Source organism: Anguilla anguilla, chromosome 2 (genome assembly GCF_013347855.1).
Source record: "Anguilla anguilla isolate fAngAng1 chromosome 2, fAngAng1.pri, whole genome shotgun sequence".
Taxonomy (NCBI): domain Eukaryota; kingdom Metazoa; phylum Chordata; class Actinopteri; order Anguilliformes; family Anguillidae; genus Anguilla; species Anguilla anguilla.
The window spans coordinates 29,946,565-29,972,929 of NC_049202.1; the positions used below are offsets into that span (position 1 = coordinate 29,946,565).

At 37.9% G+C, this 26,365-nt stretch overlaps 1 protein-coding gene across 3 annotated transcripts in view; it reads left to right on the forward strand.

The window, feature by feature from the left end:
• fbrs (fibrosin) overlaps nucleotides 1–26,365 on the forward strand; it is a 64,605-nt gene that overhangs the window by 23,235 nt on the left and 15,005 nt on the right. For 2 of the 3 annotated variants that reach the window (XM_035406755.1, XM_035406757.1), the window contains exons 3-13: nucleotides 992–1,027; nucleotides 1,165–1,194; nucleotides 1,771–1,819; nucleotides 7,852–8,236; nucleotides 8,376–8,632; nucleotides 8,893–9,170; nucleotides 9,386–9,430; nucleotides 11,571–11,666; nucleotides 14,387–14,455; nucleotides 22,048–22,086; nucleotides 26,250–26,321. In XM_035406755.1, coding sequence (XP_035262646.1) covers nucleotides 992–1,027; nucleotides 1,165–1,194; nucleotides 1,771–1,819; nucleotides 7,852–8,236; nucleotides 8,376–8,632; nucleotides 8,893–9,170; nucleotides 9,386–9,430; nucleotides 11,571–11,666; nucleotides 14,387–14,455; nucleotides 22,048–22,086; nucleotides 26,250–26,321 — 1,356 coding nt within the window. The remainder of the gene's footprint in view (nucleotides 1–991; nucleotides 1,028–1,164; nucleotides 1,195–1,770; nucleotides 1,820–7,851; nucleotides 8,237–8,375; nucleotides 8,633–8,892; nucleotides 9,171–9,385; nucleotides 9,431–11,570; nucleotides 11,667–14,386; nucleotides 14,456–22,047; nucleotides 22,087–26,249; nucleotides 26,322–26,365) is intronic. The other variant, XM_035406756.1, reaches the window with a different exon arrangement.

Here is a 26,365-nt window from a genome sequence, read left to right on the forward strand (position 1 = left end):
TTTTCATACCAGCTGATTCTTTCAGTGCAGTTTGTTCAAGTCTTGCAGTATATTCAGTACAATCGGTACATTTTGTTCCAGTCTTCCAGTTTGTGGAGTGCGATCTGTACATTTTGTTCAAGTCTTCAGTACATCACAGTACTATCTGTGCATTTCATACATTGTTCTTTTCAAAATTTCAGTATATGAATGAATGAAATGATCAAAAGACTAGTCTGATGTGCTCGCTCTTTATCCCAGTCTACACATGCAATTTTGTATAAAAGATTTAATGCCATATAGTTTTTGCAATGCCTAAATTGACAGTATGAAAAAATCCTGCTTGTATAGTGATTGCAAGTATGCCTGATGCTTACACTATAATTTAATGAAATATCTTGTCATTATGTCACTATTCGTACTGAGCATAGGGGAGATGTGAACTAGTCAGGGCAGTGTGTGTACCAATAGGGTCAATGAGAGCGAGAGAGAGTTCAGCTCATTTGGACAATTGAATCTGTCTAGGAGCTGGAATTCTGTTTCAGTACGCACCATTGACAGTTTAGTTTGTATTGAGTTTAAAAATGAATCATTCAACTTGGAATAACTTTAGGATATATACAGGAATAGAAAATATAATTTATATTTTCCTCATGAATATATAGGGAAACTTCTTTAAGTGTAGTATTTTTCATTTTCTATACAAAATATATATATATATTTTTAAAATGGAGTTTTATACCATGAGAATATTGTATCGTGAACTTGATATTATAATGTGCGTTGTATTGTGGGCTAATGTCCATGTAAGTAATTAACTGAACATTTTTCCCATTAGTCACATCACTTTCATAATACTTTGGCGAATTGGACCTTGACAGTTAATTTTTTCTTAATCCATGACCTAACATGCGGTACATCATGCAGCTGTTTTTATTTGTTGTGATTATTACGGAAGTATGTTTTGTGACAGGAATTCCTGAAATTAACCTAGTTTTTCTGTTATTTTCAGACTTCCAGAAATGTCTTCCTGGAAACGGGCTACATTGTAAGTGTCTATGTGCTTCAGTTGGGTTTTGGGAAGACCTATAATCTGTTTGGAATTAATAGGAGGACTATCTTGCTGGAAAATGTGGGCAAGTAGTGAAAATCCAGTTTTCATATCTTTCATTATTTTTCTTTCAGTGTGATTCGGAGAGTGAGTCTGGTGATAAGGTGGGTCAATTCCTCTGTACTATAACACGGTGCAGTACTTTTCAGTGAGGTCAATGAATATTTTGTCATTGTTGATTTCTCTAGTCTGCATCTGATCTCACTAAAATGACACAAACTGCTTACTGCCTTTTGGAAAAAAGGAAGAGAAAAAAAGGATATTTTATTGACCAAAAATACAGGGCGGACTAAAGAACTGAGCAGACTCAATCGGTTTGCTGCTGAAGGATGTCTGACTGAGATCCGTTGTAATTAATATTTTTGTTTTAATTATTAATGTACTATTGAATCCATGAATGTGAATGTCATATCTTAATATCAAAATATCCAAATCACTGAACCCTGTTCAGTCGAATATTTTCCTGGAATACATCTGGTTGTACCGTATTATGTGTGTTTGGACCATTGCCTGTTTTCCACTGACAAGGAACGAACTCCACAGTTTGAAATGAGTAGTGAATGTAATAGCTCAGTAATTCATAACATTGAAAACTGTAAAAGCTTTGAAAAATACGGTATATTGATGTCATTTTACTGGAAATTGTTCGGTATTTACTGTGGTTTTCCTATGTGTTCTAGGCTTCTGATTATGAGATGGAGCCAATGTTCACAGTCACTGCCCGGAAAGGTAAGAGTAAATGTTTTTTCTGTCTCATCATATGTTCTCTACTATAGTTTCAAGTCTATTAAACCCTCAATGACAAAGAAGCTAATAGCCTTTCACACATGTAACATTGCTGGGTTCCATTATTCAAGTTCAGTGGTGATTTTCTACATTCACACATGGCTCTCCTATACAGAAAAATTCTGTGTTGTCTTAACACATGATATTACCGTTCTGGATAGATTAGGCTTGGTAGGATGTCTACCCCCTGAAGAAATGCAGAAAAAATTTTAACGTCATGTTGGTTTGTCTTTAAAACAGCCAGATATTTTGCTTTAATAATTGTTTTAGCAGCATTATAAAGTGTGATATATTAAAGGATGAGTCATGGTAACATGGGGTGTCCGCGGGTCCTTAAAGTTTTTATTATGCCTCTGCAACGGCACAGCCGTGGCCGGAGGCATTATGTTTTTGGGTTGTCCATCCATCCGTCCATCCCATTCTCTCGTGAACGCGATATCTGAGGAACGCCTTGAGGGAATTTCTTCAAATTTGGCACGAATGTCCACTTGGACTCAAGGATGAACTGATTAGATTTTGGTGGTCAAAGGTCACTGTGACCTCACAAAACACATTTTTGGCCATAATTCGAGAATTCATACGCTAATTATGACTATTATGTCTAATAGGATAAAATGATGAAGTGATGACACTTTATATCCAAACTGGCTACTGGTTGGCGGAGGCATACAACCGCGAGGCAGTACTTCTAGTTTGTCATAATTCAGTTTTACAAATAAAAGGCAAAAAAATTATAAAAATGTCTTAAATCTGATTTCATAAGGTCTTAAATATGTTTTGGTCATGTACGTTTATATTTTGATATAATATCACTTGATTTTATGACAGATGTTTGTGTGTAAGTTTCTTGTGTCATGAGATACCACACGGTATTTATGTTCCCTCATTTTAGACAGTTGTTAGTCGCATTCCTCCAGTGTTACCTAACCAACATTGACTAAATTAAGATAAAATTGTGCGTATATTGTCTTGTTTGTGAAATAGGTATTTTGTTTTTTTCCAGTCCCACTCAAATTTGCATTGTCCAATTCGCACACTATGTACAAGCGTGCTCATATACAGCTCTTGCTGCTCGCTCAGGAGAGTGTCTCCTCCGGAACACGCACTGCAGTCACAAGCTGCTAGCCGCTCTAGCGATGCTATCCCTACCAACTGTATCTTTCCCTGAGTGACACAAATCCAATTATGTGCCGCCCTTGTAGTAAAATACCGTTAAATGCCTGCATTATAACTTTGATTTGCAACAAACTGGAGAAAAAGAAAGAACACTGCACTAAACGCATCAGTTTGTTGGTACACATATGCTTAGCTGGGTGACTTTAGACATATTTGCCAGTTTTGTGAAAAGAGTTGTGACAATACTGAAAAACATAACAAGGACATAACCAGGTACCCTATTTTTCACATGCTGTTGTAAATATGTTTGCATTTTTCCATCTTTCACGCGGACACGTTCGATAATACGGGCTCGATCTCTAGTGTCGAATGCGGTCCTTCGCCAAGCTCCTTCAATAATGAATAAGACAAATATCCACAACGACATCTCACCCTACTACCCTCAATTATAAAACAATTCTGCAATTGAAAAAATCTATGAATTTGCACTGCTATCTTATTACAAGCTTCTCTCTCTACTAGTTATTTAATGTACGTTAGCATTAGTAGTGTCGGAAAATGTTACTTCACCAAGCTCCTTGGTTAGGGACGATGTCCTCCCTAAGTGTCATGTTTGCAATGAAAATGATAGGAGAGGAGAAGCCGTGGTAATGAGGTTACATAAGAATGGATGCTTCTGGAGGCTGAGGGAGGGCGAGAGGCTGCTATCCTCCCTGTTGCATTTTTTCCTTGCAAAAGAGGCAGCTGTTGAGATTTTAACACTGGCAATATGTTTTTATGTGTCCTTGATGCTTAGAAATTGATAGAAAATTGATTTGTTGGTATTGTTCCCAACCGCTAACACAAACACTAGATGGGTAGGTATAGGAAAACAACACATTGAGTTGACAGTGGTAGTAATGCTGGATCAACCACAACCGCTGTCACGCAAAGTCACCACCTAAGCCTTATTTTGAGCCAGAAAAACCCTGAATGAACAGACATTCTTACGGTTTGTATTAGTGCTTGTGTTAGCAGTTGGGAACAATACCAACAAATGCCTGGCGATACACAACTCAATCCTGGCCCATCAAAAATACACACAGTTGTTTAAGGGCACTAGACGAAGAGCTGCTTGGAAAAAAAATGTTGCAGAACAACTGGCTAAATGTCTTGAAAGTAATTACTTCACCCAAAACAATTTGGTTTCAGGCCATAGTATTTCACAGAAATGGCCAACTGCTGTCTTGTTTTCTTGGTGTCATTCTAGATCCCCAATAAAATTCTGATAATCATGTAAACAGCTGAGTAAGGCTATTGGGATATACTTTAGGATAGGGAAATGCATACCTCTCAAGGCAGCACAGCAGTATATGCTTGCAATGGTTTTTTCACATTTGTCATTGTGTGACAGTATGGAGCCAGGCCTCCCAATCAGCAGTTGTATCTATCCTGTCATACGAGCAAGCTTTGAAAATAAAGGATCAGTTACATGGCATTAGTGCACAATTGTGGAAAAAGTACTTGCTTAGCTTTGACAGTTTTATCCAATTCTGCTTATTAAAGCTGATGTATAAATCTGCACCTAAAATTGCCCTAATAATCAGTCAACTTGCCACTAAACAGAGTGGCAGTGGGGTAACCCCTAGGTGTTCCATGTAGGGATGGGTACGAGTAATGGATTGTAGTGGTCACTCGTCGGATATGTGCCTACTCAATCTTTAGTTTATCATAAAGGCTATGCCTGTACAACTATGTGTTGCAGCTCTACCTATGGAGAATGGTGATTGAACTTTTGCAAGCCCTACTCCATAGTCAGGCATGTATGGAGAACTAATACGCACGTCCCAGTCAATCAGAATTAAGTATTCAGTCAAGCCATTGTGTACTGGTTCTGTGAGTTGAATTTAAAAAAAATATATTTTATGTCATATCTGACACTGACTGTGTTTATAGACACAAACTAAAAAAATTTATTATGATGGAAAATTTTGGGTACTGATATGTGTTCATGCATTTTTTAGACGACCAGTGATGCTGCCCAGCCAGTATGCGTTCTAAAGATTGATTTGTCCCCATACCAGGAATCATTTTGGAATTGAGCTTATTGTGCAATCCTTTGATTGGTTCAGTGAATGGCAACCACTGAGTTACACAATGTAGAACAACTTTTGGTCAATTATCTTTTCCAGTAAAAGGTATAAAATTATGGAATGCTCCACCAACTGAAATAAAAATAGAGCCAAAGGTTTGTAATGAAAACATAAAACAATGGCTTTAACAAAATCAGACATGCAACCACTGACCATGTACACTTTCTACACATCTCGCGTATATATATTGTAAATCTTAAGGGTAACCAAATTGATTCCTGGTATGAAAGATAAAATCCACGAGGAAAGACTTATGATGCTTAATTTCTTCAAGCTTACTAAAATTAGACTTAGCGGTGATTTTATTGAGGCTTTTAAATTCATAAAGAGGATTAACAAAGTTAAGGTTGAGTTCTGTCAGTAGAACGAGTGGACATAAATCGAAATTAGGTAAATTAATAAAGGCCTCTGTTGCTGTCCACCCTGATTTAGTTCACTTTCGGCCTCCTTTGCTTTTATGTTTTTATGAAAGCTCTTAGGTGGTGGAGTTTTAGCTTTTTATTAAGTTTTACTGTCACACCCATCCCTGTACAAATTTTGATTTACCATCCACATTCACGTGCAAGTGTTTGGTTTTTTTTTTCCACTTTTTTGAAGGACATCATCTTTCCATGGAAGTGTTTTATGAAATGTCGTAGTCAAATGTCATAACAAATACAGAAATGGCATTGTTGTGTTTCGATTGACTAAGAGGGGGTGTGGCGATGGGCGTGGCCTATCACAAAAAGGCGCATAACTCCCAAATGGATTCACAGATTTGCACAAGATTTTGTGGAAAGTTTGGTCATGAGCCAAAGAAGAGGTCACGTGTTTGTGTGAGGGTGTGTGAGGGGGCGTGGCGATGGGCGTGGCCTACCACAAAAAGGTGCATAACTCCCGAATGGATTCACAGATTTGCACAAGATTTTGTGGAATGTTTGGTCATGAGCCAAAGAAGAGGTCACGTGTTTGTGTGAGGGGGCGTGGCAATGGGCATGGCCTATCAGAAAAAGGTGCATAACTCCCGAATGGATTCACAGATTTCCACAAGATTTTGTGGAAAGGTTAGTCATGAGCCAAAGAAGAGGTCACGTGTTTGTGTGAGGGTGTGTGCGTGGATGCATGCACACATGGATGATAGATGAAACTATAAGGCCATTATACTTAAAATAGAATGTAGGTGTAAATTAAGGCTCAGGAACTGCACAATATGGTTGTTTGTGTGTGTTGTGGGTGGGGGGAGGAGGGGCGTTTTATGGCCTGCTTGCAGCTACTGTCAGAGTGTGAATGTGCAGGAGGGTGGAAGGGCAGGGGAGGGGAGCTCTGAGTCACAGTGATTTGTATGTGAACTCAGTTCTATCAGAAAAGTAATTTTTGTTCAGCCTCAATTGATCGTAGCAACTTGTACTTTGGCATGGACTGCAAACTTTGTCCAAAGATCAACCATGCCTTATTAGGTGTATATTGAATGTGAGGGCACATCTGCAATAATGATGTGAATATTGCAATTTAGTTGTTCAGCAGAGCTGCCTTTGGTCGTAGGTTCACGAAATGGGAGACGCTTGACCTACCTGGGTCCCTTTTCCATTTGTATATTTCCACAATTTTAACCATGGCTGGATGTAAAGGAGGTGTGGTCAAATATTTTTTCCACAATTTTTGCATATTCATATTTGATTATCTTTAATAATCTTGGACGGAGGGGGATATACCTGTTAGGACTGTTGGAGGGAAGCTGTCCGATGGGTTTTGTGAAATTTCTAATACTTTGGCCTTATGGAGCTTATGGAAATTAGCCCTACAGGCCATGTTGAACCATTACACTGCAAGCCTGTGTATGCTCTTATGGCTGTGTCTACATTATGGCTGTCTATCATCCCCTGAAGTATCGCCACAATCGGCTAAAATTTGTGGCCATACACATATTTTGGACATGGTCTGCCATTTTTGTCTTAAATTGAAATTACAGTCCAGTGTCTTTTGAGATATCAGAATTTCCTTTGCAATTTGATGCAGGGACATGACACATGCTAAATGTAGTGAAAATCGGGCAAACATTCTAGAAGTACGAAAAAGTTTGTTTTTAAAAAAGGCGGAAAGGCAGACACTAGGGGATTAATGATTATAAGTTTAAAAAGAGGTGGTGGACCTGAGGGAAAAATTTGGTGGATGGGATGTCAAACGGCATGGCCGTAATAATGTTTTCAAAGTTGTAATTTTGCAGGTGGCACTGTAGCGCCGCTTAAAGTGGCAGTTGCATGCATGTCTTGCATAATAAATTGGCCGCAATACCAAACATTCCTGGAAAATTTAGTGAGTTTTTGAGCTTGGGAGAGGAGTGAAAATGTAGTGCAAAGCAGAAGAAAAATAATAATAATAATCCTAGCAAAAACAATAGGGGTCCTACACACCTTGGTGCTTGGCCCCCTAAGCAAAACAATTGTGAGCCTAGGTGGTGAATGTTTTATAAATCTCTCCCAAGTCCTGATGCCACCAGATGTTAACCTGTATTTTATATTTTGCATTTGTTTTAATGCTGTTTTACAGCATAAATGTGTCCTTACTTTGAAGACTTGGTGTAACATATCAATTGAGTATGGTCTTTTTTGTACATTTAGTACATTGGAGAGGTGCAGGAAGAGGAGGGCTGTGATCATTTTGTAATGTTTGCATTTATAACAGTGTATGGAATTCTCTGGACTAGTGATTGCTTTCTGGCTAAAGTGCCGTATCTCCTTTTCTCTACAGTGTTGGAGTCTGGTCCTGTTAGCATGGGTTCTTCTGTGACCAAAAGCCACCCACCCTCATCATCTATCTGTGGCCTACCCCGGCTCTCGGTCACACCCCGCGTTTCAGGTCTCCAGCGAAGCCAGGAGAGAAGCCTGGAGCCTCTGCACCCAGATTCCTTGTCGTCCTCTTTCTCCTCTTCTACATCCACCTCTTCATGCATACCCACCTACTCCTTGACTACCTATGTCTCCTGCACCTCTGCTACTACTACAGTACCTGGTCAGCGCAACGGTGATGGCCATTTTCAACGGTGTGCTCCAAGTCCACCGCAGCCCAAACCGAAGCCTTTTCTCTCTTACCCTGGCCCCCCTCTGTCTCATTACACCATTGGCCTCAGCAGCAGGTCAGTGTCTCTAAAGTCAACACTTTAGTACCAATTATAAACCCTTGTGTTGTGTTCAACTTTTTACCTATGCTCTAATTGACACCTCAAATTAGAGTGTACGCCACTTCTAAAAGTAACACATTCTCTCCATTTTCAGGAACAGTACCTCAGCCAAGCCCCCACCGTCTTCTTCTGCCTCATCTTCATCTCTGCGCCCCCCCACGCCTTCTATGAATATAACCTTGTCTTTAGGGTGTGGTCCTGGCTTCCCAGGCTCAATGCGGCCTCCATCCCATCCAAGCTCAGGGGCCATCTTCAGCCCATCCTCAGGCTTGCCCCCTCCTCCACCTCTCCTGCAGGTCCCTTCACACCCAACCACAGGCATGGCCACATCTACTGCTGCAGTCCTCACAGGTGCACACCACTGCACTGTTTGCTTCCAAGTTGACGTCAACTAGTGGTCTGTCTGTCTGATCCCTTTAAGAGCGTTGTCTTTAGTGTGTGTGTCTCCTTTTGAAAATGCTTAATGTGGTTTGTTCAGTGTGATGATTTGATTTTAAATAATGCTGTACTAAATAAGCACTAATATTAAAGAAGGAAAAGATGGTAGTTGTATGTTTCAGTTGTCTAGTAATGTTTGGCTGGTATCTAAAGTGTGTCTTTCTTTTTTGCAGAGCTTAACTCTCGCTTCCTCACCTCGCAAACTGTAGAGCGAGAGGGAGGAGGGAGTGCAAGTGGAAACCAGGTGAGCGGGGGTGCAGCACCAGCAGCATCAGGGGGTCCCTCTGCATCCAGCTCAGGACCTGGGGCTTCTGGCTGTGCATCTCAGGCCCAACCAACCATCCCCCCTTTGGCCTTTCAGTTCCACCAACACAACCACCAACACCAGCACACCCACACGCACCAACACTTTGCTCCTTTCCTGCCTCCATCTGCTGCGGCATCTCCACTGGTAAGTCTTGGGAAATATTGTGTTAGTAATGAAGAGTAGGGGCAAAATTGATTGGGCTGTCTTTTGCTAAAAGTAATCTTTAGAAGAAGCCCTTGAGTCCCTCTCCTGACGATTCAGTATACTGTTCATCCTCCCTTATGAAAGGGAATATGTACTGCTTGTTATTTCCAGTCATGTTAAAGTGGGTTTATTGAAATTTTTCTTTTGTGTCTTAGTTTGACAAGTACCCAGGCAAGATGGAGAGTCTCTACAGACACCCTGTAAGTGTATTGTGTACTTTTTTAAACTCCATGTGAATCGACAAGTGTAATGTTCATTTTTGTTTGGTCTTTAGTCAATCTGTTTCTCAATGAAAGCAAATGATTTAAGATGAAAAAAAACTGGATTTTCAGTACATAGTTACAAATTATATAGCTGCGTTTGAAGCACTTCTGAGCATAGTGTAAGTGTTGACTTAGCATTGGCATTCACAGACCATTTCCAACTGTGTTTGGTTGATTGGTTCCAAGTAGGCGCGTGGTCATTCATGTTGGAGAAAAGAATTCGGCTCCTAAGCTTATGCTCAAGTCGATTCACAGTGAACAACACAACAGTCATAGAGCCATTGTTCTGCATAATAGTGTCAAACGAAAAATGAAACAAACTTGATCAATTGCTGTTGACTCGAAAATTGTTCATTTGGACTGCTTCGTGGCTCATTTGGTTAAGGCTTGACAATGTTCTATTTATTTTTTTATTTTTTGTATTTGAGGTCAAGATTTATTTCGCAAGAGAGACCTGCGAACAAATAAAATGTATATAAAAACTTTAAACAGACTGTAGAATTCAATTGCACGTGAACATTTAGCAGTCAAACATCATACAAGGATTTATCAAAGGAAGTAAGTACATACAACATTAAGTATATGTAATCCAAGCCTTTTCTAAGGGGACAAGAAATTCTCATTTCAAGGTTTTTTTCAATTATTCCATCTGATCTGTGAAGGGCATTGTACTGAAAACCTCAGTGCTTACATGTGATGTATCTAAAGTTTAAAAAATCTTGTGACCTAGTCCCATAGTTGGATTTAAAAGTATTTAAGCACAAGATAGTGGGGAAGTTTCTTAAGTAGACCCTTATAGATAAACAGAATGGAAGGCAGTTACCTTCTGTTTGCAAAAGCGCACCATCCTACAGTGAGAAGAAAAATACATCCCCTGTGATAACATGAAGCACTATGATATACTGCATCAAGAGGCTTTGAAGTGGAAGGGTACAAAACTACAATGGTTTTTCTATGAACAAAAGAGAAACATGCCTTATTTTGCCTTATTATGCCTGGTTTCTCATTCAGTGAATACACGTACATGAATTGAATTTTCTTCTTTGCCTAAATTTTATTTTATTTTTTTAAACTACAGGTGGCGTAATACTTTTGGCCTGTACTGTATGTAGGGCTGTTGTCAAAGATCTTTGGTGATGCTCCTTAATGGAGAGCAGTCTCATGTTAGCATTAGAGCTGATCAGTTATTTTCTTGTCTTTCGATGCTTTCTATAAATGTCTCACTTAAAACTTAAAAAAAAAAAAAAGTTTTTGGTGACTAGTACAATATATAGTATTTTACACCTCTAAATACCCATAATATCACTTGATTAGCAAGTGTCCTTGTGGAGTCTCCACAGGCCACTTTTTGGAAACCCGCTTAGACATAGCTTGAAAAAACAATGCAGTATACTCATTTTTGATGGTATTGTCATCAAAACGAGGATTTATCCAGTTTTGTGGCTGTGGTTTCATTGTGGTTCTTAGATGACCAGCCACAAGCATCGGTCTTCCCTTAAAAAAAAATAATTTATTTGAACTTTGTTACTTTGTTTCAGTAAGATTCCATGTAATTCTGACTCTTGGGGAAACAAAAACAAAAAAAATTCAACTATGAATAGAGTTCCATGAATCCAAAGTTCATAATGTAAAAGGAATTGTAAGAATGTACTGTTTCTTTAATTGTATTGTAACTATTAAGAGGTTAATACATTTGCAGACAGTTTGCATTTTGTGTTAGGACACTTTCTCTTTTGTGTGTATGTGTTATAGCCCTTTTTTTTATTTATTTTTCACTTTAACCGTGTCCCATGAAAAGGAAATCTGTACGGCAGTTCTTGTGTCAAGTTGTACCGGCGACATAATGAACAGAGTAAAAAGCAACTCCTAGACTAAAACTATTTTTGCAGTAATGGTCTTGGTTAGGCAAATGGAGCCTGCGCTTGAGCCTTGTGCAGTGTTCATCTTGACTGTTGTCATGAAATTGCTTAATTCAGGCTTGCTTTGGTGAAATTGGTTATGGCCCATGGGGTTGTGCTGAGTTTGTTTGGAGTAGTATTATAACTTATAAGCTGTTCTGCATTTGTTCCCATTTCAGTTCTTCCCTCAGTATCCAACCTCTATGTCAGGAATGCCGCCTGTTCTACCCCCGGCTGGACCATTTAGCTCACTGCAAGGGGCCTTTCAGCCCAAGGTAAGTAGGATTGTCCACAGGTGTTGTAGCCAGTCTGAATATTAGAGAATGTAGGAGTCACTGCACTGCGCATAACTCCCGAATGGATTCACAAATTTGCACAAGATTTTGTGGAAATGTTGGTCATGAGCCAAAGAAGAGGTCACGTGTTTGTGTGAGGGTGTGTGCGTGGATGCATGCACACATGGATGCATGTGCGTGTGCGATCGCAGCTATTGCGGATTCACGCTTGTTTTTATTTAATTAATTTTTTTAAATCAACCGGAAGTTTGTAACTAGGCTACATTTTTTTTATTTGTGCATTTTCAAACTTTCATTTTTGTTCAATTTCCGGCTTTGTGACGTGCGTGTGTAATGGAAATACTGAAAAGACCAGCTAGAACCCAAAGTTCTGCTTGTTCGAACAGGGATCGATTTTCCCTTAAGAGTTGATTTAAAACAGTAGAACTCCTTTTCATTCTGACCCTGCATACACTGTCAGTGAAGAAAGAACTGATTTTAGTTTGATGTTCAGGTCCTGTCGTGCTTATAGAGCAGCAGAGGAGGGGCTTGTTACATGGAAATAATTTGTTTGTGAGAACAAGAACATTTTGCAGATTAAAATGTAAGCAATTCTCTTGTGATCAGTGCCATTTCAGTTTTGAGAGGAAAATGATACGCATTTCAACTTGGCTGAACCTAATACCAATGTATGCTTTATGTAATACACAAAACATTTTAATTTCAGTGTCAAAAATCTTCTGGATTTACCTGGAATTCCAGTTTTTTCCAAAAATGCTTCACAGCTCTGGGTTTTTTTACTCAACCATGATACATTTTTTTGCCAATTTGGTGCGAAAACCCCATTAAAAAGGGAAAATTTGAATGTCAAATTTGGTTTGAATAACCAATGGGAAATGGGTGTAGCCATGTTGAATATGACGTGGTCCTTGCAGACCAATAGAAATGCTCATAACTGATTTCTGGCATCTCCATCTAGTAATCTTGTCAATGAATGGTTATTTTATACCATGTGGTCTCTCAAACATGGCATTGTCCATGTCTTAGAGTATATTATTTGTAGAGACAGCAACAGCAAAATAAACCTAAGCCCATCCCTCCTCTCCAAGGGTGATAAACATCAAATAAAATGTTCATATTGGTGAGATTGACTGCGATACACACATATGCAGAAAAAAACACGTATTCACAGATGGCAAAGTATTTTTGGACTACATCAAACAATTTGTCTCCTTTAAACTGACATTAAGGATCTCCTAAACTTTCAGCATCACCTGGCAGCTAAAATTAGCTGCAAGCACAGGTAACCAAATCTTGTCCTTGCAAGGGAAAATGGTAATCCTACAAAACCTGACGATAGCGGCCTCGTGGCAATGTGCAACGATGTGCTAACCAGACATATATATATATATATATATATATATACATACAGAGATGACAAAGTGGCTCAGCTAATGCGTTTCACTTTGTTGTTTGTGTATAATGGAATTGGCCAATCACAGGCGCTAATGCAATTTTCACGTTTCAAGGTTGGAAACATAATGTCAGCCAAACTTAATGTGACAGGCCTCAGTACTATGGGAAATGTTACTATAGGCCTACCGTCTTATTGAACAGTGTAGCTCAGCTATTAAGAGAATGAGGCAGTGTCACACGCTAACCTGGATTTACCTGAAAAGGTGTATCCTCCAGTTCAAGCCTGAACAATTTGTACATTTGTAAGCAACCTGACCTGGCATTGAACAATATTAATGGGATTACTGTGATTAAGGTTAACTGACTTGCACACAGTATTCTTAACCAGTCAGGATATTGAATAATTTTATTACATTTCAAAGAACTGGACAGTACTTAATAGTCCGTATTATTTAATATCAAGAAAAGGGCTATTCCAGGGCACTCTTCAGATGTTCTTAAGTTTAAAAAATGCCTTTTACTAATACTGCTAGGTGCCATAGGGAAATGCAAAGGGTAACTACAAGTTTCAGCTTTGCCTACTAGGTTTTATAAATATATTAAACATCAGCAGGGACAACATCAGTTTACTATTATTGACATCACTGTTTTTCCCAGTTTTTCGTTTCTGGCTTCAGGTTGCGAAAATGAATGGTGAGTTGAGAACTGGAAAACTGGGAAGAATGGTGATGCTGTTAACGGCTAATGTTGCTAGTATTCATGCCATGCAAATACAATGGAGGAAGCTCCACAAATATTCCTTTAAGATGGGTCTGGTCTACCAAACGGTGCCTGCAAACTAAAATGACAAGCCACCAGCAGCGAAAATAACTATGCAATTGCATGCAGTAACGCTTCTGTATTCCTGAGAGTTACTGTAATGTTCTCCATTTCGGTACATTGCTGTAGACAAGTGTCTGCTAAGTGATTGTAATGTAATCTAGTACTTAAGCTCTTCCATATTGTGCTGTCATTTGTCTTTGTATTTTATAATAGCTGTGAGATCTACTGCAATTATTTGTAACTTAGTATTTGTTTGTATGAGGAGAGTCATATGCATGTTAAAAAGCTGAAAAGCTGAGTTTGTATAAATGATCAGCACTGAGAACATGGATGTTTGGCCGTACCTTGAAGATCAATACAGATGTTTTCTTAAATTTCTTTTCCCATCCTTTATTGGTAGATAACATGAGTAAAACAGTCTGTTGCCTAGGTTCTGTTGTTGTTTTTGGGTGTTTTGTGATTGATATTTTATTTTCCTCCAGGGTACCAGTCCAGAAATGGCAGCTCGCCTTGGGCCTGTGCCTCACCGCTTGCAATCCAAAGACCCAAGGGTAAGGAATCTGCATGTCTTAGTCTATTTAATGATGACACTTAGTGGCATAGTTGCTTATGATTTCACACCAGTAGATTTTTTTCACACCATTTTGCCGTAGATTCTGTACAGTTGCTACAATTATTGTTATATAAAGTTCAGTTACTATTATTTATTCTTTTCAAAATAAGTACATTTTAAGAAGGCACTTGTTGTGGTATTCTACAAATGCACTAAACGTTTCGATTAAATGTGTACTTGGAGTCTGTGTATAATTTGTCTGAGGTTGATTAGTAAGCTCATTGCAGTGTTACTGCATGAATGTATAAAACCTTCCCAGGCAGAAATATGTGATAAGACCACATCAGGGGACATATTTACAGGGAATGTGTGTGACTTCTGGGGGAGTGTCCTCAAGATGCTTTAGGAATTTATATTAAACTTGATACAGAACTGTGCAAATATATTACGCTTGTGTTTGAAAATGGCCCTTGTATTTGACCAAATTTTGGCATGTGTCATTTCCTAATTTACTGTATATATTAAAAAAGCAACATAATTTTCATTTGTACTATTGGACTTCAGCACATTTGCATGCCACATCTAAAACAAGATGGAAGTGATGGGAATTATCATTTTAAATGGCAGAAATCATAAATATGAATATTTATAAATGGTTTTGTGACATACACTGTATGATCAAAAGTATCTGGGCACCCCTTGTTCTGATTTCATGGTTTGGGCTAGGCCCTTTAGTTCCAGTGAAGGCAAATCTTAATGCTACAGCATTCAATCACATTCTAATCTAGACGATTCTGTCCTTCTCTAGCAGTTTAGGGAAGGCCCTTTCCTGTTTCAGTATGACAATAGAGCTTGTAAGTGAAAACGTCACCAAGCCACTCCCCTCGTTTTTCCGCAAATTTGTCAATGGGAAAATGAATGGGGCAATTTTCAATAAGCGATATTTTTAGTTACAAGTCGGGAACCAGTTAGCTATTGGTATGCGGTACTCATGACATATATGACTCATGAAATATAATATCAGCAGCACGATTGACCCATGAGAAGTACAAGGTACAACGTTGTGTACGTTTAGTACGCTTAGGAACTACACATACCGGTACTGTGCTCACGACGCACGCTTATATCGTCACGGCTCAGCTGGAACACGCTTGCGCCCTTTTACTTCTAGTGTCACTTTGATATCGTATTTCAATTTAAAATTACTGGAAATAACAGATTTGTTACTATTAAGTTATATTGTTTATTTCACATCATAATTGTACGGTCGTGATGACAACAGGATTTCCTTTCAGGGATCTATAAAGTGCAACCATAGACCGTATAAAAGAGTACAACCTAGCCTAACGTAATTTCAAATGGAATATAACGTCACAACACAACAACAATATAGCTAGCCAGCATGGTTTTCGATAAATTACTGACAATATATTTACTACTTACTATGATTTAATAAAACTTTATTAGAAATTGTCTATCTCTTGCCTACTGCACCTGTCTTGTCCAAGTGCACTGTGAAACCTAACTGCACGCAAGGCCTAATCACTCAATCAGTGACCGATCTCACTAATGCACTTATGGCTGAATGGAAGCAAATCCCTGCAACAATGCTCCAAAGTCTATTATAAAGCCGAGTGGAGGTTGTATAGCAGAAAAGGATGGACCAACTCCATTTTAATGCCCATAATTTTGGATGAGATGTTGGATGCCAGGTGTGCACATACTTTTGGCTATGTAGCTCGTTGGGAGCAATTAGAGGTTAGGTGTCTTGCTCAGGGACACTTCGACACGCCCAGGGCAGGGGATCGAACCGGCAACCCTCCGACTGCCAGACAACTGCTCTTACCTCCTGAGCTCTGTCACCCCCATGTCCTACAAATCTAACTGGTATTTTGCCTCATCGTAAGAAGCAATAATTTTTCCCGTGCTTATGGGGGAATAACAAAAATGTGGGTTCTCACAAAAATAATAATAATCACTGCTTGCAGCTGTATTTATTATTTCTTGTTATTAGGGGTCTAAGCAGCGGAGCTGCAGGAACCCTATTTTTTAATTATTTATTATTATTATTATTATTATTAATAATTAGGGGTCCCGGGTCCAAGCAGTGAAGCTGAACAAAAACATTGTTTTTGTTCTGTTTATTATTATTATTATTATTATTATTTTTGTTATTATTCTTCTTTAAAAATGAATGGGCAGCAAAAACCATAAATCGTAGAGCTTGGCAGGTATGTTCCTATGCCTCCTCACTACTCAGGTTATTGCAATGATGCCTAGTGGTCAGATGGTGGTGCGGTAACACAGCGATTTACATTTTAGCCCATAACTCCTGAACCGTGTGGTGTAAAAAAAAAAATAAAAAATTTTTTATTTCATTTTGCCACATTTAGTCCTCCATATTAGCCTGTAGTAAGGTGGTCAAACCCATTGAGGCAATTTTGCTGGTCATTACAGGCAAAATTGTACATATTGACACTTTCATAAATTTTGTAATTTCATGAAGAGTTTAGGCTTCAATGTCTAAGCAAACTATTCTTTGTCTCAAAAAATCGAAGGTGAGGGAATGCTGCTTATGGGTACTTTGATGTAAAAAGACAACAGAGGTGCTCTTTGGAGGGGTGAAAACATCAGCACGGAATTAGAAAATGTTCCCAGGCAGGCATCTTCAGGATATAAAGCCTTTATTAATGAGGTCTACATAATAAAATTAAAAGAATAATTACTTTCGGTCTGTGATCCAGGGGCAGAAGCCACAGTGTTGGTGGCAATATTTCTCACAATGATTGTAAACTTGAAAGAAAGAGAGAACAAAAGAGAAAGGACAGAAGATTATATGCCAGTAAAGGCTCTACGTACACTGCATGGCCAAAAGTATGTGGACACCGAAACATCTCGTGCTTGTTGAAGATCTCATTCCGAAACCATGGGTGTTAAAATGGAGTTTGTTCCCCCAGAGTGGAATCACTGCCACTCTGCTATAGAGGCATCTCTATCAAAGAAAAGTAACTCAGTAGCACACAATGTTGCTACGTTTCCTGCTTTATTTTTCTTCTCCCTCATGATGACTTCTATCCAACCGACAACACTTGTTTGGATGGTTTTGTGACGTACTCATTGTCGTTACCTGAATATCCAAAGACATTTTCCTTTCTACATGGCTGAGAAAAAACTATGGGACAACCAAATGTGTAAATGTATATGCAATGGCAATGCACACTACACAAATTGGGGGACAATTCTATTGGCTAATAATTGACAGTAACACAAAGTAACGACAAGCCAGTGGAGGTAAATTTTCAAACTTCCCTCCATATCTGTTTATTGGCCTTTGATTTCTCTCTGTGCAGTGAAGCCTGTGTATTCCCCTGACCCTCAGAAGCGATACCCAAAAGTATTGTCGTCCAATTTTTTTTAGTTGTGGCCACACTCCTCCTGGCACAATGGTGTGATGCATCTTTTGGTTGGTGAATAATACAAATGATTGTGAATCAAAACATTTTTTTAGAACCCCAACGGCTCCATCCCAGCATACACTACGATAGCTAAGGCTACTGTATATTTCAGTGGTTCCTGAAACACTCCTGGATGTACACTAACCATTCCATGTACTTGTGGTGCATATATTCCAGGAGTCAGGATTGAGATTTAGACTCAGACTTTTTGGTAAGATTAAAATTAGTTTAACCAAATAATATTTCATTCTCATCTGTCAGAAAGACTGAAATATTTGTCAAATCATCATTCAAAAATGTCTCCAGAGAAAAGATCACAACTCTCCTTTATACAGTAAGATAAACAAATGGGTCATATATATATATATGTATAAAACTAAACGGTGTGATTAAAACATACATAATACATATGCATTTCAGCTTAATCATTAATCAACATTATTTCTGTTTATTTCTTGAATTTCCACTGCACCACTTGTTAAACTCCCTCACTAGCACACCTGTTTCTGATTTGTGGACTTACTATGTATTCCAGTGTTGTCTTGTACTTTTACCCTTTCAGATTATTTTGTGTAAATATAATGAGGTTATTTTCTCTCGTGTCTCCATGTGATGATGAAATCAGTCCTCTTCACTGGACATTCTTCACACCAAATTATATTTGGGAATACAGAATGAAAGCACCACGGGCTAAACCAATTCTCTCTGTGATGAATTCATTTTTCTACAGACAAACCTTTATACTATCAAAATTAATTGGAAGATTTAATCAGATACAAATTATACACACAGTGGCTTTGAAGAGATATTGATTTGCTAAACAAGGTGTGCTAGAGGTAGGTGTGGAAACCTGTGACAGCCATCACAGGTTTCCATTTCTATGAATACAAATTGAGGGGCTGGGTGTTACTACTGGGCCTGGAAGCCACTTTTCTACTCTTTATCAAACCTAGGGGTTTATGGGGAAGGAAGGAATTTATTTTTACCAGCTACTGCAAGATGAGGGTGAGCAAAAACTGGCTGACTGCAATTGGGAATGGTAAATATCCTCCAGATACATTTGAGACACAGCTTAAGAATGTGCCAGTCGGTAGCAGGAGCTTTCAGCCAGATGATTTTGAGGAGAACATTCGGCCAAGACCACTGAACATTCCGAGCGACCATCTGTTAGCTCGGACAACACGTCCTTCACTTAGTATGGGAGGTCGGGGGGGGTGATATCTCCAAATTTAAATTACCTGCCCATTGTAATTTTTAAAAAATTAGAGCGTGGTGTTGTATACTTCCAAATTCTCACCATTATTACCGATTATTTAAGGTTGCTTTGCCCAGCCACTAAGAGAGGCTTAATCAGTTACATTAATTTTTTGTTGTTTCTTGGTGGAATTCCCTTTTAATTAGTGTCCCTGTGATGGCCAAATCTTGTGCACTGGAACATTAATTATTTAACTGGTAAATGTATTTGATGTAGTAAATGAGCATTTGTTAAAGTTGATCAACTTTACCTGGTTAAATAACAGTAAATCTTTTTAAATTGTGAGGATTGTGGACTGACATTCAATTTGAACTATTTTCAGTCATCAATGTACTGGCATCTGAATGTTTTTCCAACTAGAATATATTAGTACAGTCAGGTCCTTGCTTTAGAAGTGAATGCAATTGATGGCTTTTCAGTTGTCTTCAGTTTCAAGTTGAACTTGAAACTTATGGCAGCATGAACAGAAGTAATTGCCACGTGTAGCCCCGTAGCAGCATTAATCTCAAATTGTGATTTTAGGAAGTGGTGTTCTATCTGATGGGTTTGCCACATTTGCTCCCCATTTTCAAACTAAGGATAAATCATTTGGTCTGAAAGATAGCCAAATAAAAGATGGGGAAAGTACTAATGCTAATTTCTTATATATCTCCAAGGCTGAATATTGTAATATGTGTGCTAAGAGGGAAGCCAAGAGGCTCTTTGAAAGGCAAATTCAAATCCCAAGATGCAAAAAGTAACCCTTAACATTTCTTTCAATACTGTAGTAGGAAAAGGACAGTGGAGCTGGATTTCAGGTACATCAGGAATGAGGAAGGAGCATTGCTTTCTAAGAGTAAAGATATTGCTGATGCCTTAAATACTTATGTTGTTTAGAATTTTACTAGGGAAAATGTTACTAATAGACTGGAAGGCATATTCAGTACTCAGAATATTTTTTAAGATATTGAAATAGAGGATAAAGAAGTACTAGATTAATTACTTGAACTAAAGACAAATACAACAGCAGGCCCAAGATGGCATATACCCAAGAGTACTCAAAGAGTTATGTGTGATCATCTTTAAACCATTGGCAAGTATTTTTTGACAGTCCTTAGAAACTGGAGAAATACCTGAGGACTGGAAGTGTGGTAATATAGGTAATATAATACCAATATATAAGAAAGGGGACTGTACTGAACCCAGAAACTACAGGCCTGTAAGTTTAACTTCCATAATATGTAAAATACTGGAATCTGTCATTAGGGACAAATTGGAAGTATTTCTTGAAAATATCAACATCTTAAGGCATAGCCAGCATGGTTTTAGTAAGGGAAGGTCATGCCTGACAGACCTCCTGGTATTCTTTGAAAAAGCTCCCAAGTGTTTTGATTATAACGAGGCTTATTTTCAAATGGCATTTGATAAGGTACCACATGAGAGACTTGTTATTAAAATGATGACAGGAATTAGAGGACATATTTCAGAGTGGATTCGGAGCTGGCTACAGTGTAGAACACAATGAGTAGTAGGAGGGATATTATCTGGGCAGTGAACTGTTGGAAGTGGAGTCCCACAAGGATTGGTGCTAAGACTTCTGCTCTTCCTCATTTATATCAATGGCTTTGACAGGGACATTAGAAAGTACATTAGTCAAATTTGCAGATGATACAAAACTGGGTGGCCCAGCTAATAGTTTGGAATCAAGTAAAGTGATCCAAGAAGATTTAAATTACATCCAGAAGTGGGCAGAAACCTGGCAAATGAAATTTACTATAGCCAAATGTAAAGTTCTGCATGTGGGAAATAAAAACACTAGGCAGGATTATTTTATGGGAGGGACAAAATTGGAATATTCTCAATTTGAAAAAGACTTGGGAGTAATGGTTGATCAAAGCCTTTCAGGTTCTAGGCACTGTGCTGTAGCAGTGTCGAGATATACAAGAACTGGAGACAGCTTCCGATTACCGACCGGTTCCATGGATTCCTATGGGTGCTGCTCAATGGCGCATGAAGCCAATTCATGGACAAAGCCATGTTTGACTGTGGGTTGTTGGCACCAGAGCGTGCGCACTGGGTACCTAAACGTGAAGTATCACAGTAAATGCAGAGAAATGATAACTCAAAACCCCACAAATTTTTGTTTGCCTCTTGTTCAAAACTGGTAGTTTCAAACAAAAAGTTCTGCTTCTTTATGAGTATATTGGCGTCTTAGCACTCGCTCCGATGGTGTGCTTGCAGCATCAGTAGGTCTACACAAGTGCTTCCTTGCGACTATCACCATCAGGGGAAAGCGTGTCTCATTATCCTCTTCTCTCTCGTTTATCAAGGATAAAATTGCTCCTCAGATAATTGGCACCATTAATAAACTAAGTAGCCAATATACTACTAATAATAACCAAGTATTTTTTTAAAGAGCAAGTATAATAACCTAATATTAAAAAACAAAATGTACAGACGTTGATCCGAGGCAGCAAAAGTATATTATCTATTATTGGGACGAAAGGACGCTCCCCTCAGAACTCTCTCAAAGGAGCAGGCAAAGATTGAGTTATTCAGATTTTGAAATATTAAGTCATTTGTTTATTTCTATGAAATTGTATTATTTCTAAAAGCAGTCGTATGTTTTATCTGTACAATAATGATTGATTAGTGATAATAATGGTGATTATAATTTTAAATATCATATCTATGGGCAATCATATCAGTGAGATCTTCAGTTTTTTTTTTTTTTTTTGATATACGATATTGTAACAACCCTTGTGTTAAAAACTATTAAACTAATTTTCCTGTTCTGCACATTTTATTGAAGCATTGGCTGCATTATTTAAGTTCATTGGAAAATGGCTGCTTGAGGGGATGGGTATAAACTGAGGTTTTTCAAGTCCTCCTCTCTTTCAGTTTACCGACCCATTCAGGACCTCTGTAAGAATAAATAATGTAAGAATTTTCATGTTCCTTATCTTGTAACCCCTAGATTTTTGCCTCATTGTAATTTTTTGTCTGGTACTTCTATTTCATGGAAGCACAGATCCCAGTGCTTTTAATTCATCCCAGCTTGACTGTTCTATCGCACAATTATGCAGTATAACACATACAATAGCTACAAATTGAAAATGCTTAAGACTGTATTTTCAATACAGTGTAGGGGTGCACTGATCATGAATTTTTATGGCAGATTCCGGTTGCCGATTTTTTTTTTTTTTAGATAAATCAGCCGATTCCGACAGCTGGTTTTTAAGGTTTTTTTTTTTCCCCCCCCAAAGCAACAGGTAACAAAGAAAACATAAGATTGTTTATTTACTCTATAGGTTATCAATACATTCTGATACTTTCATTATTATTATTAGAATTATTATTTTCAACTGTGTTATTGTTATATTGTTGTCATAGCCACCCAGTGAAGGAGCTATGATTCAATGTGGCTGAATCTTTTCTCAACTGCTCCCAGAAGAGTGCGTTTTGACTGCTTCGCACCATGATCTGTGCCATCTTAGGAGATGTTTCAGTGCAGTGATGGATGGAATCTGCTGCAGTCGCTGCGAAAGAGTCAATTTCTCTATTAAGCTCCTCAAAAGGTGCAAGTGCTGTCAACATGTTTTACCTTTAACATGGATTACCTCTAAAATAATGTTAAAAATCCAAATCCTGAACATGTTTCACTAGCTAATTATTCATCAGATTATTACGAGAATGTTGTTGAGCCTCTTCACTTTGCTGGCCGAGTATATTTATTTTAACCAGAATACACGGACGAAGAGCTTACTTAAATTATTGTGTGCTCAGAATAGTGTAGCTTACGGTCAATTCTGCAAGTTCACACTGAATTATTTTTAATTTTGACAAAAAATCTCAACATTTACATTCATTTTCACTTCTCAAGAACAGGTTTAGGTAAACTGGACTTGTTTTAAGGTACATTATATTGATTAAAAAATATTACAAACTTAAGACCCAGGTTGAAAAAAAGTCATTTAATGCCCACTTCACACACTTCATATTGTTTCCAAACAGCTGACAGTTTGGGAAAGATATGGCAGCAGCATTCCAATGCAGCTTGCGCATGGCTCAGATTTTTTACATCATCGATCGGTGCACCCCTAATACAGTGGTATGCAAAAGTTTGGGCACCCCTGGTCAAAATGCATATTCTGTCGAGTCTCTAAATGAAAGTAATTTAGCCCAACCTCTGCAGGATACAAACTTATTACCATTTATTTTAGTATTAATTTAATGACTATTTCCTGATTTTAACAGCTTGGGAAAAAAATCTAATTTTAAAAGAACCGCCACACGCTCTGATTGTTATTATCAATCGTATCCTGCAGTCTGTGCACACCGTTTTGCAAGGATTTTCTATAGCTGGGTAGCTCACTAAGATAGCAGTAGTACGAGGCAGTATTTGAACAAATCAGACGGATGTATGCATTTCCATGACTTTTTGTAGAACCACTGTCATCATACAATCAGTTACAGCTGTCATTACTAAATCACCCAGAAACATCAGTGCTATGAAAAAACACACACACAAAGTAATATATCATTACATAATATATCAGCTTGCCTCATCCTGTTTATTCTTGCTCCTGCATTTTTTAAACTTTCATGTAATTACCCTCTCATAAACACTATCCTTCTATTGAACACTTTCTCATCTCCATAGACCCTTTTACTTTGAATGAATAAACAACTTTTTGAATGAATAAACAATTTGTTCATCGACCATCACATAACCATACAATAACACCATACCATTGTGTAGATGTAGATTCTTGACCATCTTGTGTAATGTAATTCTATCTTACAAATGTATGAATATTGTGATACTATTTTGTATGTGCCTTATGTGCTTTTGGCTCAGAAACACTAAAGGATACAGTACAGACAATAATAGCCTGTAAATAAGCTGATACACTGCACTACACTGATTGCAAATAGTGAATTATATGAACTAAAAATAATGCACGCTGTTATATAAAATTGAATGATGTACTCCATAATAGCTTACATTAAAAATGTCTGATATGACTGTTTGTATTGAATCAATACATAAAGGTTTAGCTGGAGTTGTGGTACAAAGATCCACTATGTAGTGCTGTTTACACAAAATTTTCTTTGTTAGAGTCGTCAATATTAAAGCTTTCCTGCAATCTCGAAATATGCAATGCAACTCTTTGAAAAGCCGGAGACTTTTTGGAACAAAGTGCTGTGAAAAGAATGTGGGAAGTATTTAACTCTTTGGCCACAACCAAAAAAGATTCATTTGGGGAAAAATGGGAAGCATTTGAAGAAAACAACTTTAAGCACAGGGGTGGGTCTATTATGATTTGGGATGGGATGTGCCAGTGGCACAGGAAAAGTTGTGGAAGTGGAAGGAAGAATGGAAATATCAACAAATCCTAGAAGCTAATGTACCAGAGTCAGTTAAGAAATTGAAGCTCAAGAGACATCAGATATTTCAATAAGAAAATGATCCAAAGCATAGCTCAAAAACAACTATGAACTACTTAAAGAGACTAAAGATTAAGCTTTTGGAAATGGCCTTCACACTCCCAAGACTTGAATATTATTAAAAATATTTGGGGAGATCTGAAACATCATGTAGTGTATGTAAGAAAACCAAAGAATATTTCTTAACTGGTAGGGTAATAAGAATAAACATAAAAGTTTTGCACATGCATTTACGGGTTTATTTTTTTATTTTTCAAGTAAATAGTAATTCTGCATTAAAATTAGCAGAAATGTGTAATGTTTATGTTTGTATCCTGCAGAGATTGTTAACATACTGTACCTTCACTCATAGATTCCCCAGAACATGTAACTTCACTAGTGTTGTCCAAAATTTTGCATACCACTGTATTAATCAAAACAGCCTTTTGTGAATTTTTGTTCATCAGGAAATAATTACAGGTTGCTCACTTTGTGGTTCTGTGGGATTTTATTCTCATGCATAGCGTTCCTTATGCAATACTGCCAAGTAGGGCTGTCACATGTGATTCCAAATTGAAATCACTTTTGAATGGTTACAGGAATTGCTTAAAGGCAAGACCAACTTGATTTACAGCTTATACTTTCTCTTGACTGAAGCTTTATTTCACTGTCACTTGTTATTCACATGCTGAAATAGCCAATATGCCTTAGCTTATTTCTGGGTTGTTTTTTCAGGTTTTCATTTAGCAGAGTAAAACTATGCTGCTCATTGGATGGTCAATACAGAATGAATGGCTGTGTTTGTTCAGACACCTTGATGTCCATAAATATACCACATCACATTGTGTAAAATTATTTAGCTAGCTATACGGAAAGCAAGTTGATTATTACTATTATTATATATCCATCTGCAATGAATATCTGCCATCAGTATTCAGTTTCCACTCCAATCGCCAAACTGCAGTACTTCCCCCAGTGTCTTGTCCTTCATCTGAAATTCAGTACAACTGATTTTCTAAGAAAAGTTTTGAAGTACTTATTTTTAAAACTGTGAAGGCCAGTCCCATTAATGTTAAGCTAACTGCCTTGTAACCTGTACTACTTGGTCAGCTATAAATACAGGTATGAAAAGTAGTCAAACTGACATCTTGACTTTGACTAAAGCCCCCTTTATGGATCTTTTATATTTTTAGTTACATTGCAATATCAGTATGAGTATCAGTATCAATATCAGTTAGGTGTTTTTTTCACTTTGATAAATAGCCATCTGTACAAATTAGTTGGAAGTTGGAAAAACAGCTGGAAAGACTGGCTTCCTGAATCAACAAAAGTTAACTGGCAGAATAAAAAACAAAATAATTTAGGTAGCTAAGTCAGTTGGCAAGCCATCCTTGTAGCTAATGCATGTTACGGTAGTGAATATTCCTGACCTCTGTGGTCAAAAATAGACTGTTCAGCGACAAACTGTGGAAGCTTTTTTGTTGTGCTTCATGAGTAAATATTCACCTTCTATACATCAGTTTTACTAAATTTTGGATGAGAGCCTTTGTTTACCCTACTTTTTTCTCTGACTGACTGAATTCCCTGGCATTTTGTGATGTAACAAAATGTTTAATGCACAGTGAAATGTCCTGTACAGTGACCCTGCTAAGCTTTCCTCTCTCCCTGTACAGAAACCAGGGAAGTGGTGTGCCATGCATGTCCGTGTGGCCTGGATGATTCTCAGACATCAGGAGAAAGTCAAGGTAGGCTGTATACTAGCTTTTTTTCTGAAGGGAATTTTGCATCA